General features: G+C 41.3%; 1 protein-coding gene across 1 annotated transcript in view; it reads right to left on the bottom strand.

The window, feature by feature from the left end:
- The window catches only part of ATP8B3 (ATPase phospholipid transporting 8B3), a 652,733-nt gene that overhangs the window by 98,685 nt on the left and 541,078 nt on the right, over nucleotides 1-12,970 (bottom strand). Inside the window, exons 24-25 of the mRNA XM_069740644.1 lie at nucleotides 10,654-10,893; nucleotides 6,184-6,322 (exon numbers count right to left, since the gene is read on the bottom strand). Of these exons, the coding sequence (XP_069596745.1) occupies nucleotides 6,184-6,322; nucleotides 10,654-10,893 (379 nt within the window). The remainder of the gene's footprint in view (nucleotides 1-6,183; nucleotides 6,323-10,653; nucleotides 10,894-12,970) is intronic.

Raw genomic sequence — 12,970 nt, forward strand, 5'->3', positions numbered from 1 at the left:
CAAGATCACAGCATTCCGGTGGCATAGGGAAGCATCATGCAGGGAGGGGGCTCCCTGCGTTCTTCCCTGAGACCCTCAGAACAACGCAATATGATCGCATTGTTCCGGGGGTCTCCTCCCTGCAGGCCCCCAGATCTAAGATGGCCACGGGGCCATTCCAGGTCTTGCAAGGAGGTGGCTTGTCAGTGCCTGCTGAGAGCAGGCACTAAGATGCCTCCTACACTGCCTATCAGATCGCTGATCTGACACAGTGCTCTGCAAAGTGTCAGATCAATGATCTGAATTTATACAGTGATGTCCCACCCTGAGACAATATAAAAAAGAAAAAGAAAAGAAAAAATTAACATGTGTAAAAATATTTTTTTGAAATTCCTAAATAAAGAAAAAATATGTATTTTAACCCCCTCAGTGAACACCTTAAGAAAAAGGCAAAAAACAATGCTTTATCATCATACCACTGAACAAAAAGTGGAATAACATGTTATCAAAAACACGGATATAAATAAACTTGGTACCGCTGAAAACATCATCTTGGCCCACAAAAAACGATCTGCCATACAGCATCATCAGCAAAAAAATTAAAAAGTTATAGCCCTCAGAATAAAGCAATGCAAAAATAAATATTTTTTATATAAAAGTTTTTATTGTATAAAAGCGTCAAACAAAAAAAAATGATATAAATGAGGTATCGCTGTAATTGTACTAACCCGAAGAATGAAACTGCTTTATCAATTTTACCAGACGTGGAGTGTTAAAAACTTCTCACCAAAAAGAAAATCATGAATTGCTGGTTTTTGTTCATTCTGCCTCCTAAAAATCGTAATAAAAAGCGATCAAAAATGTCATGTGCCTGAAAATGGTACCAATAAAAACGTCAACTCGTCCCGCAAAAAACAAGACCTCACATGACTCTGTGGGCCAAAATATGGAAAAATTATAGTTCTCAAAATGTGGTGATGCAAAAACTATTTTTTGCAATAAAAAGCGTCTTTTAGTGTGTGATAGCTGCCAAACAAAAACCCGATGTAAAAACCCGCTATAAATAGTAAATCTAACCCCCCTTTATCACACCCTTAGTTAGGGAAAAAAATAAAATAAAAAAATGTATTTATTTCCATTTTTCCAATAGGGTTAGGGTAAGGGATAAAGTTAGAGTTGGGGCTAAAGTTAGGGTTAAGGTTGGGGCTAAAGTTAGGGTTAGAGTTGGGGCTAAAGTTAGGGTTTGGATTACGTTTACGGTTGGGATTAGGGTTGGGATTAGGGGTGTGTCAGGGTTAGAAGTGTGGTTACAGTTATGGTTAGGGTTGGGATTAGGGTTAGGGGTGTGTTGGGGTTAGGGTTGAAGTTAGAATTGGGGGGTTTCATCAGCACATCAGGGGCTCTCCAAATGCAACATGGTGATTCTCCCCCACATATGGGTTATCAGCGTGCTCAGTACAAATTCCACAACAAATTTTGGGGTCCAATTTCTCCTGTTACCCTTGGTAAAATAAAAAATTGGGGGCAAAAAGATCTTTTATGTGAAAAAAATATGATTTTTTGTTTTTACGGCTCTACATTATAAACTTCTGTGAAGCATTTGAGGGTTCAAAGTGCTCACCACATATCTAGATAAGTTCCTTATGGGGTCTTCTTTCAAAAATGTTGTCACTTGTGGGGGGTTTCCACTGTTTAGGCACATCAGGGGCTCTCCAAACGCAACAAGGCGTCCGATCTCAATCCCAGCCAATTTTGCATTGAAAAGTCAAACGATGCTCCTTCCCTTCTGAGCTCTGCCATGCGCCCTGCACAGCATTTACACCAGTTCCATAATGAGAATCCGCAGGTGTAAAAACACTGACGAAATCTGCAGAAAAACGGCACAAAATCCGTGGTAAATCCGCAGGTAAAATGCAGAATCCGGGCAGAAAAATCCGCAATGGAATCCGCAACGTGTGCACATACCCTTAGGGAGTTTAGGTAATAGTTGCAATCTAATAGTTCTTAGGTTAGGGCCTTCTCTGTATCGGCAAGCACCACTAGGGAATGTGGTGTCAGTATATCTAATCTATATAGGAACCAGCAGGCTCAGTTGGATTTTTTAGTGTCCAACCTATTAATCTCAAGTGAGTTGCTACAAAGGCATGACCTAAATGCTGCCTCCTGCTAATATGAACCATATCAGATTGTGGTGCGGGATGTTGTGATGTGCTGAGTGAGGTTTTACACATTTCTGCCATGTTAACCCTCCATTCCCAGCTGTGTTGGTGACTTCTTCCTCTGCCTCTGTCTTGTGCTTCCACTGAGCCCCCGCTGTCAGGTGAGGACGCTGTCAGTAGTGCACTTATCATTATGCGCTTGTATTCCTGTATTTTAGGATAGTGACAGAAATAAGGATGGCACATTGTGGTTGTAGTGGGGATCTAGCAGGGTGGATACAAAGTAATCAGCACTTGTAGCAATCCTGCCAACACGGCGGTCATTGCGCAGGCACAGCAGCATGTATTGCCTCATGTGTCCAGGCTGCCTAGAGGCAACGACAAGCTGTCCTGGGTGGGAGCTGTATCATCTGTGTCCTCTCTATTATTTGTATTCCCCAACTCACGTTCCATTGATGCCCATGAGCTGCTTTGAGTGCCACTCTGCTCTGAACATGATTGTTTCTCATTCTTTTTCTTCTATTCCTCCTCGTCATCCTCCAAAACTGTCGTCTGGCTGGACATTTGTGTTCCTTGCTATTGTTGGTACAGAAATGCATCCTCAAAGATGTGTGGACGCTTGGCCCGATAATGTTGTGAATGGTCCCTGTTCCTTCTCCTCTTCCACCTGTGTCACCACTTCATCTATCATCGCCTGAAACTTTCTTTTTCTAGGAGGTATAGAAGTGTGATAGTAATGCTAAGTATGATGGCATAATTGGCGCTGGCAATGCTGATGGAGTACTCGAAGCAGCACAACAAGGCACACACGTCCCACATGGAAGGCCACTCGCTGGTCGTGCAGTGGTGTTGTCCCACAGAGCAAATAACTCGTGCATGCTGCGTCTCAAACACCAGTATTGCCTGCTGCTGCAAACACAGTCTATCCAGCATGTACAAGGTGAAGTTTCACCTTGTGGGTACCTGACATATGATATGGTGAGCGGGAAGGCAGAAGTGACGCTGCAGCTCAAGACAGGTGAGCAGTAGCAGGGTGTGAATGTCAAAAGTGCGCATAGACTGCCCACACTTTCTGTCGGGATGAGGAGGCAGTGGAGGAAGCACAATAGGAGGAGGAGCCAACATGGAAAGTAGTAGTAGCAGCCAACTAAAAGGGGTTGTCCACTACTAGGACAACCTCTTCTTGATCGAACTATTTAGCTCCATAAAATAATAAAGCCTATTCTCACCTCCTGTGCTGGCACCGTTCCCACGGTGTTAGCACTATCTATCCTGGTGGCTCTCATGTGGTTGTTGTGACACATGTCGCCAGTGCCCGATCAGCGCTGGCATCACTGTCCCCGCCTTCTGACAAATCAACATGAAGAGGAAGTCCGGGCTGCTGCAGATCTTGTACTTCCTCTTCCTGCTGAATTTGACAGGGGGCGGGGACAGTGATGCCAGTGCTCATTTGGCGCCAGTACCACATGTCACAACAACAGCATGGGAGCACAGGAAGACCAAGTGCTGACACCGTGGAAATGGCACCAGCATGGGAGATGAGTATTATTATTTTATGGGGGCCAAGCGAGGGGTATGAGAGCAAACTGTCCAAATAGTGGACAACTTTTTAAGGACTAGGGGCTGGCCTCAAGACTTTATAGCAGCTGACGTAATAGTGAGGGGCCAGCTGCATTGCACAGTAGCAGCCAACGTAATGGTTGGGGGCCGTCCTCAGCGCTTTGCAGTAACTGACGTAATAGCTAGCGGATGGCTGCGGTGCACAGTAGTAGCCAACTTAATGGCAAGGGGCCAGCCTCAGTGCTTTTGACCTCCTATCCCTCTTTTCCTGTGCTACTGGGGCAGCATGACCACCACCTCTTCCTCTGAACTCGGATGGCCTTGACTCCATGTTGGGTCTAGAACCTCATCATCCCCCACTGCATCATTACACCTCTCCAGTGTGTCCTTAATGCTGCTGCCCTACTAATACACTTCTGTCTTTGCTACTTCTCCTCTCTGCTAATCCATTCATTGTCTCACAGTTCCAAAATGTATCCACTTCAAGCTACTAACACTGACCTAGAAAGCTGTACTTAATCTGTCTCTTCTATATATCTCTGAAGTACTCTCACGATATCTCCCACCACATAATCTCCAGTCCTCCCATGATCTCCTTCTCTCCTTCACAATTGTACATTCATTATCACCTGCAAGACTTCTCCCAAGTATCCCCCATCCAATTATCCCCTACATTCCATAATCCGATTATCGAATTATGGAATTATCCCCTACATTCTCAAATTTCAAGCGGATCTTGAAAACCCATATATTCAGAACAGCTTACTGCCTGCAATGCCCCCGCTGCCACCTCACCAACACCAAAGCTGGTGCAGCTCCCAAACCTACTGTCTCATTCTTCATTATCCTATAGAATGTATGGCCACAATGGGCAGGGTCCTCTCCCTTCTCTTCCTCGGGGAAGCCCATGCAAAACGCTTGTTGGGGCCTGCAGAGTCACATTGGGACAACCTATTATATGAGTAAGCCATGCTGTTGTATTTTTGGTGACCATTTAGTTTTCACCACGTTATATTCACTCTCAACTATGCATGCACCTGTTTTCTCTCAATGATTAAGGCATATTATTGAATACCTTTTCTTCACTTTAAATGCCATTTTTGATATAATGGTATTAATACCGACTTCAACTCAAAAATATTTCACGAATCCATTCATTCCTCAACCAAGAATCTGCAAAAACCCTAGTCCATGCCCTCATCATCTCTCGCCTTGACTATTGCAACCTCCTGCTCTGTGGCCTCCCCTCTAACACTCTTGCACCCCTCCAATCTATTCTAAACTCTGCTGCCCGACTAATCCATCTGTTCCCCCTGATATTCCCCGGCCTCTCCCCTCTGTCAATCCCTTCACTGGCTCCCCATTGCCCAGAGACTCCAGTACAAAACCCTAATCATGACGTACAAAGCCATCCACAACCTGTCTCCTCCATACATCTGTGACCTCGTCTCCCGGTACTTACCTACACGCAACCTCCGATCCTCACAAGATCTCCTTCTCTACTCCCCTCTTATCTCCTCTTCCCACAATCGTATACAAGATTTCTCTCGCGTATCACCCCTACACTGGAACCCTCTACCACAACACATCAGACTCTCGCCTACCATTGAAACATTCAAAAAGAACCTGAAGACCCACCTCTTCAGACAAGCCTACAACCTGCAGTAACCACCGATCGACCAAACAGCTGCATGACCAGCTCTATCCTCACCTACTGTATTCTCACCCATCCCTTGTAGATTGTGAGCCCTCGCGGGCAGGGTCCTCTCTCTTCCTGTACCAGTTATGACTTGTATTGTTTAAGATTATTGTACTTGTTTTTATTTTGTATACCCCTCCTCACATGTAAAGTGCCATGGAATAAATGGTGCTATAACAATAAATAATAATAATAATAATAATACATATTATACTCCAATCCTCTTAGGACTACACCTGGACTACTGGTCATGCACTGTATATTAACTATACTAGCTACCCATTTATTATGTACTGTACTAACATTGTCCTGCTGTTATTCTGCTCTCTTGTGTCTCTTGTGGGCTAGGGGTGTTGTGATTTGATTTTGCATGTGTTTTTAAATGGTTTTAATATTTATAGTGTTTGTTGTTTCCCTAATAAATTGTGATTTATATATTTGATATTTATTCAAGTGTGCAAACCATTTATTGCTTGGTCTCTTCTCTTTTTCAAATTCATGGTCTAATTTTCCATGCATGGTTTTTGCACCCGCATTGATTAATATCTGTTTTTTGGCGCATCCTATAGTGCTTTGTATCAGTCCAAGGTTTCATACAATTGACATGGTTTGCTGAATCACTGTTTGCTAATTGTCTATGGCTTTATTTATTTCTCTTCAAACGATTAACTACTAAAATCACAACAAAAGTCATAAATGATTATGATGAATCAAATATTTCTTGACACTAAGGGATACATTCTATTAAAATTGTGAGATAAGTACTATAATAGACAAGTTACTTACCAGGAAACTGAAACATGGTTGGCATTAATTTGAAGAGTGGTCTTGATTGAGTGATAAGAGTCAACAGAAAATAAAGCACTGGGCTGATTATGAATGCAAGTACCGACACGAGTGTCCAGAAAGATATTTCAAAAATTATCTGCAGATTTTAGGAAAATGATCATAATTTTAAATGGACATTGCAGTTTTTATAAACATGCATTTAAAATTATTAGATTTTAAGTGTAGACACCATAAATAGTTTAATATACTTTTGTTACAAAATAATTTTTTAAGTGAAAAATTTCTCTAAAGCTATGGACACTAGGGTCTGATTCCTTAATACTGGAATTTCATACACCAGTCTTAATAATGGGTATGCAGGAATAAGACGCACCTAATTCATTATAAGGCGCATGCCACTTAATGAATTAGGCACATCTTATCAGTGGCATGTGTCTCTGTGTGCTTCTCAAAAAATGTCACTTGAGTCAGGGACTGTAGTAACATTTTTAGTGCAAGGAACACTGCCACTTTTAATTAATTCGTCAGATGGGCTTCACCATGCCCTATCCCACCCAGACTTCTCCACAGCTTTGACCATTCTGGCAGAGTTACCCAAAATTTGTCAAGAAAACATCAAAATTCACAAAAATGTTTTAAGCAAGAATTCTGGTGTATACACAATAAACAACTGGGGTCTAGGTGTTTCCCATCTGGGCAGCTTGCAGTCCATTACTTGTTGTCAAGACTAATCCATCTATAATTACAGACAAGCAGAACTAATATCAGGAAGTGGGGGCAGGTCCCTACAAGCTTGATGCTGCTCTTAGCTTTTAAACATAGTGTTACAGGATCTTGCTGCATACAGCTTCTTTACAGTGCACACTAGGAAATCTGTTGGGCTTTTAACATGCATAGATTTGTCTAAGACTGTTTTTATAAGTCATTCACTTGTTGTAATCAATAGTCTGCTAATTTTAGTTATGTAATTTTGACCTCCATTCTTTCCCCAGGCCTGTTTCCAATGTGTTTTGTTTTCCTCCTCATGTTTATATAGCTTCAATGAGTCCAGAATCCAGTGGGACAGTCACAATTTTGAGAGCTGTCCTGGTGTTCCAGGAGATTTTTGTATGAGGACTGTGAGGGACATCATACTATTGGGGAACTCAGGGACCCATTATATAGTCTGTTGGGGAATTTATTGTGAGGAAATCATGTAGGTGGCTGTGGTTGGCTTCATATTATAAGTGGTGGACTTAAGGGGCAACATAATGTTTGAGGATGGATATTTGGGAATCATACTGTATGGTGGAAATTTGAGGGCATCAATCTGTGTATGGGGAGATTGGCAACATTATTTTGTGTGTGGAGAAATGTACCATGGGGCATCATACTTTTTGTGGATGGCTATGGTTGGCATCACGCTTCATGTATATTCATTGTACTGTATATGGGGGACTGTGAGGGTATCATTCTCTGAGAGAGGGTATCATTCTCTGAGAGAGGCTCTGGGGGTGTCATATTGTGTGGGGGTATTGTGGACAAAATTGAATCTCAAAATGTTTAAATTGGCTTAAAATCGTGAATTTCAGGAAATTTGACTCTAACTCAATCCTCTGCGAATTGATCCACTCATTTTCTAATACCATTCATAACAATCTGTACAACATTCTTCAGCTTACAAAAATTTGCCTAACCATCAAATTTGTTTTAGACCTTCACATGTCCTGGTGATTCCTGTACAGGAAAAACCTGGTGAGATCTGTTATCCGAATTCATGTGCCATCCGTATGTACGTATGTGACATCCATGTGATATCCGTGTATCTGTTTGCTGTCTGTGTGTTTATGTGTCACATTGGTGTGCCATCTGTGTGCAGTCTATGTGCTCGTGTGACACATAACAGTGCCTGGGAAGAAGAGGTACCGTTCGCGCTGTTCCCAGGCACAGCTGGTGAAGGCAGCTCTCATCATTGTCGCCTGGTCAACCTGAGATTTGCACGACCAGGCGACAATCACGGGAGTTGAATTCAGCAGCAGCTATGTACATCCTGTGTAAATAAAGAATTAAATAAAAAAATGGCATGGGCTCCCAAGTAATTTTCATAACCAGCAGAGGGAAAACCTACGGCTAGGAGCTGATGTTAATAATGTGGGAAAAGGGAGGAAATCCAAAAAGGTTCACATACCTGTTTACTTAGCTTTTACTGGTGAATTTACATGGGAACCCAGAAAAAATGACGCAGGGTCTCCCTATAAATTCAAACCAGCAAAGGCTAAACAGACAGCTATGAGTAGAGATATTGCACCCCCCAGACTACCAACATTAGCCCTCAGCCACCCCAGAAGTGGCGCATCTATAAAATGCTCCAAATCTTGCGATTAGCCTCACTCTTCCAACTTGCCCTGTGACTGTGGCAAGTAGGGTAATAGGGTTGGGTTTTATGATTTATATTGACAGCTGACATCAAGCCCAGGGTTAGTAATGGAGAGTTGTTTATAAGACATATCCATTACTAACCCCATAGTATGTTTTGAAATAACCAAAGCAAGAATAAAATCAGTTTCTTAAAATAAGACAAAACACCGTATTACACATTTATTTAGAAATAAAAAATAAAGTTTTACTTTACGCGTAATCCATTGAAGTCCATGTCCCCTGTAAAAAAAACAAAAATAATAAACAACCATATCCCTTACTTGTCCGACGTGAAGATAATTCATTTGTCCCTTGATGAGTCTGGCTTTGCTACATCTAGATGTCACGTTGGACACGGTCATGATGCGATAGTTCAGCCTGTCATCCAGTAGAGACACTGATGATACATTATTAAGCGCAGCTCAGTCTCTGCTGGATGGCAGTGTGAATGCTCACATCAAGCCAGCATTCTGCCTGGCATCTAGATGAGTTGTCAAGGGACAAATTAATTAACTTCACATCATACAGGTAAGTGATCATTGGCATTGAAGGATTATCTTCATGTCGGACAGGTGAGGAATATGGTTGCTTATAATTTTTGTTTTTTTAACAGGGGACATGGGTTCAGTGGATTAAGCATAAAGATGAGTATAACGTTTTTTTTTATTTTTAAATAAATGTGTAAAACAGGGTGTTTTGTTTTATTTCAAATAAAGGATTTTATTCTTGCTGTGTGTTTATTTAAAAAAAATTACTGTGGAGTTAGTAAAGGATGCCTCTCCATTACTAACCCCTGGGCTTAATTTCAGCTGCCAGCACAAAGCATCAACCCCAACCCTATTACTCCACTTCCCACCACCACAGGGCAAGTGAGAAGAGTGAGACTAAGAGCCAGATTTGGCACATCTTATGGATGCATCATTTCTGGGGAGGTTGAGGGTTGATGTTGGTAGCCTGGGGGGAAGCGGGTGATATCTCTGGCCCCTTCCCAGGCTATTGATATCAACCCACATCTGTCTGTTTAGCCTTTACTTTTTTTAATTTATAGAGGGACCCTACACCTTTTTAGGGGGGACCCCCATAAATTCAACAGTAAAGGCTAAACAAACAGCTGTGAGCTGTTATTAATAACCTGGGAAACTTTAGGGATTTTGTACCTTTTCCCAGATTATTAACATCAGTCCCCAACTGTGGGCTTTCCCTCTGCTGGTTATGAACAATATGAGGGAACCTACGCCATTTTTGAAATATAATTCTTAATTTTACATAGGAGGGTCATAGCGGCTGCCGAATGCAACTCTCATCACTGTTGACTGGTCACACTGATTGCAGGAGACCAGGCAGCAATGATGAGAGCTGCCTTCACCAGCTGGCACATGGGAACCACACAAACTGTACCGCTTCTTCAAGCATGTGTCATTAGTGTGCACGTGTGCGGCACGCATTTTGTCCGGGCTGCTTATAAAACATAGAGTTCATGAACTGTCCAAGAATTTCTGGACAGTTGGCGATCTTGATTAGGTTCATTTTTTCATGTTGTTCATTTTATGCATTGTAAAAGCAACATAAACCATAACAATAACAACATAAACTTTTAGACACTACGTACATTTAAGCCATGTTCAAACGTAACATAAATGCTTCGTTTTTTTCTGCTGCATTATTTTGGACAGAATATCTATTCCTTTCAACTATCCATGGAAAATTAATGTAATTATATTAAAAGTCTGTTTAAAATCTGCACCAAAAATGCATCAATTAAAGAGCAGAGTACATAAAAAACATAGTGAAAAGGCAGTAAACAGAGAAGATTGTTATTGCTTAGTTTGGTATGGACAACTGCAAAAACATGTTACATTTGAGCATGGCCTAAGGGTATGTTTACACATTGCTTATTTGCTGTAGGTTTATTGCAAATAGTTCTGTCACTGTTTGATTCATGTCAAACAAAAAGAATTGAATTGATTCTGAGTCACAGATTTTTTTTGTTTGCTACAAAATCTGCAATTTGGGAATTCACATAAAAAGTCTTTGAACCACTGAAATATACATATGATGGTACCACCTTACCTCCACGGTAACGGCCAAAAAAATTGAAGTTGCTGTTATAACTGCAAATGAATGATAGTCACAGGTGCTACCAGGGCCTGCGGTGTCTATGCATGCACCATAGGTTACAAAGAAGGATGCTAAAGAGGTTAATATCCCTTTTATAAAAGACCAAGCAAATATCTTGTAAGTGAAGACAGAACCCATCTGTCCAACTTCATATAATTCAGGAAGTTGTAGACACATTTTGGCATTGACATCCTTAAAAGAAAAGAAAAATAGTTTAGATACTTGAAGTACTAATGTATACAATAAAGTATCAAATTAAACTATATATTTTTTCCATTTCATGATATATTAATACATACAGTTGAAACTAGAAGTTTACATGCACTATATAAAAAGATATGTCCATGTTTTTCTCAATATCTGGCATGATATCAGAATAAACTTTTCCCATTTTAGGTCAATTAAGACTACCATAATTATGAATATTTGCCAAATGCCAGAATAATGAGAGAGAGAATGTTTAAAGGCATTTTTATTACCTACTGCAAAGTCAAAATTTTACATACAGTGGGGCAAAAAAGTATTTAGTCAGTCAGCAATAGTGCAAGTTCCACCACTTAAAAAGATGAGAGGCGTCTGTAATTTACATCATAGGTAGACCTCAACTATGGGAGACAAACTGAGAAAAAAAAATCCAGAGAATCACATTGTCTGTTTTTTTAACAATTTATTTGCATATTATGGTGGAAAATAAGTATTTGGTCAGAAACAAAATTTCATCTCAATACTTTGTAATATATCCTTTGTTGGCAATGACAGAGGTCAAACGTTTTCTGTAAGTCTTCACAAGGTTGCCACACACTGTTGTTGGTATGTTGGCCCATTCCTCCATGCAGATCTCCTCTAGAGCAGTGATGTTTTTGGCTTTTCGCTTGGCAACACGGACTTTCAACTCCCTCCAAAGGTTTTCTATAGGGTTGAGATCTGGAGACTGGCTAGGCCACTCCAGGACCTTGAAATGCTTCTTAGGAAGCCACTCCTTCGTTGCCCTGGCGGTGTGCTTTGGATCATTGTCATGTTGAAAGACCCAGCCACGTTTCATCTTCAATGCCCTTGCTGATGGAAGGAGGTTTGCACTCAAAATCTCACGATACATGGCCCCATTCATTCTTTCATGTACCCGGATCAGTCGTCCTGGCCCCTTTGCAGAGAAACAGCCCCAAAGCATGATGTTTCCACCACCATGCTTTACAGTAGGTATGGTGTTTGATGGATGCAACTCAGTATTCTTTTTCCTCCAAACACGACAAGTTGTGTTTCTTCCAAACAGTTCCAGTTTGGTTTCATCAGACCATAGGACATTCTCCCAAAACTCCTCTGGATCATCCAAATGCTCTATAGCAAACTTCAGACGGGCCCGGACATGTACTGGCTTAAGCAGTGGGACACGTCTGGCACTGCAGGATCTGAGTCCATGGTGGCGTAGTGTGTTACTTATGGTAGGCCTTGTTACATTTTTCCCAGCTCTCTGCAGTTCATTCACTAGGTCCCCCCGCGTGGTTCTGGGATTTTTTCTCACCGTTCTTGTGATCATTCTGACCCCACGGGGTGGGATTTTGCGTGGAGCCCCAGATCGAGGGAGATTATCAGTGGTCTTGTATGTCTTCCATTTTCTAATTATTGCTCCCACTGTTGATTTCTTCACTCCAAGCTGGTTGGCTATTGCAGATTCAGTCTTCCCAGCCTGGTGCAGGGCTACAATTTTGTTTCTGGTGTCCTTTGACAGCTCTTTGGTCTTCACCATAGTGGAGTTTGGAGTCAGACTGTTTGAGGGTGTGCACAGGTGTCTTTTTATACTGATAACAAGTTTAAACAGGTGCCATTACTACAGGTAATGAGTGGAGGAAAGAGGAGACTCTTAAAGAAGAAGTTACAGGTCTGTGAGAGCCAGAAATCTTGATTGTTTGTTTCTGACCAAATACTTATTTTCCACCATAATATGCAAATAAATTGTTAAAAAAAACAGACAATGTGATTTTCTGGATTTTTTTTTCTCAGTTTGTCTCCCATAGTTGAGGTCTACCTATGATGTAAATTACAGACGCCTCTCATCTTTTTAAGTGGTGGAACTTGCACTATTGCTGACTGACTAAATACTTTTTTGCCCCACTGTACATTTCATTAGTATTTGGAACCATTGCTCTTAAACTGAATGACTCAGATCAAACATTTGGGATATCCTTCCGCAAGCTTTTCATAATAGTCGGTCGGACTTTGGGCCCATTCCTCCTGACAAAACTGGTGTAACTTATCCAGATTTGTAGGTCAC

This window comes from Ranitomeya imitator, chromosome 1, assembly GCF_032444005.1.
Source record: "Ranitomeya imitator isolate aRanImi1 chromosome 1, aRanImi1.pri, whole genome shotgun sequence".
NCBI lineage: Eukaryota > Metazoa > Chordata > Amphibia > Anura > Dendrobatidae > Ranitomeya > Ranitomeya imitator.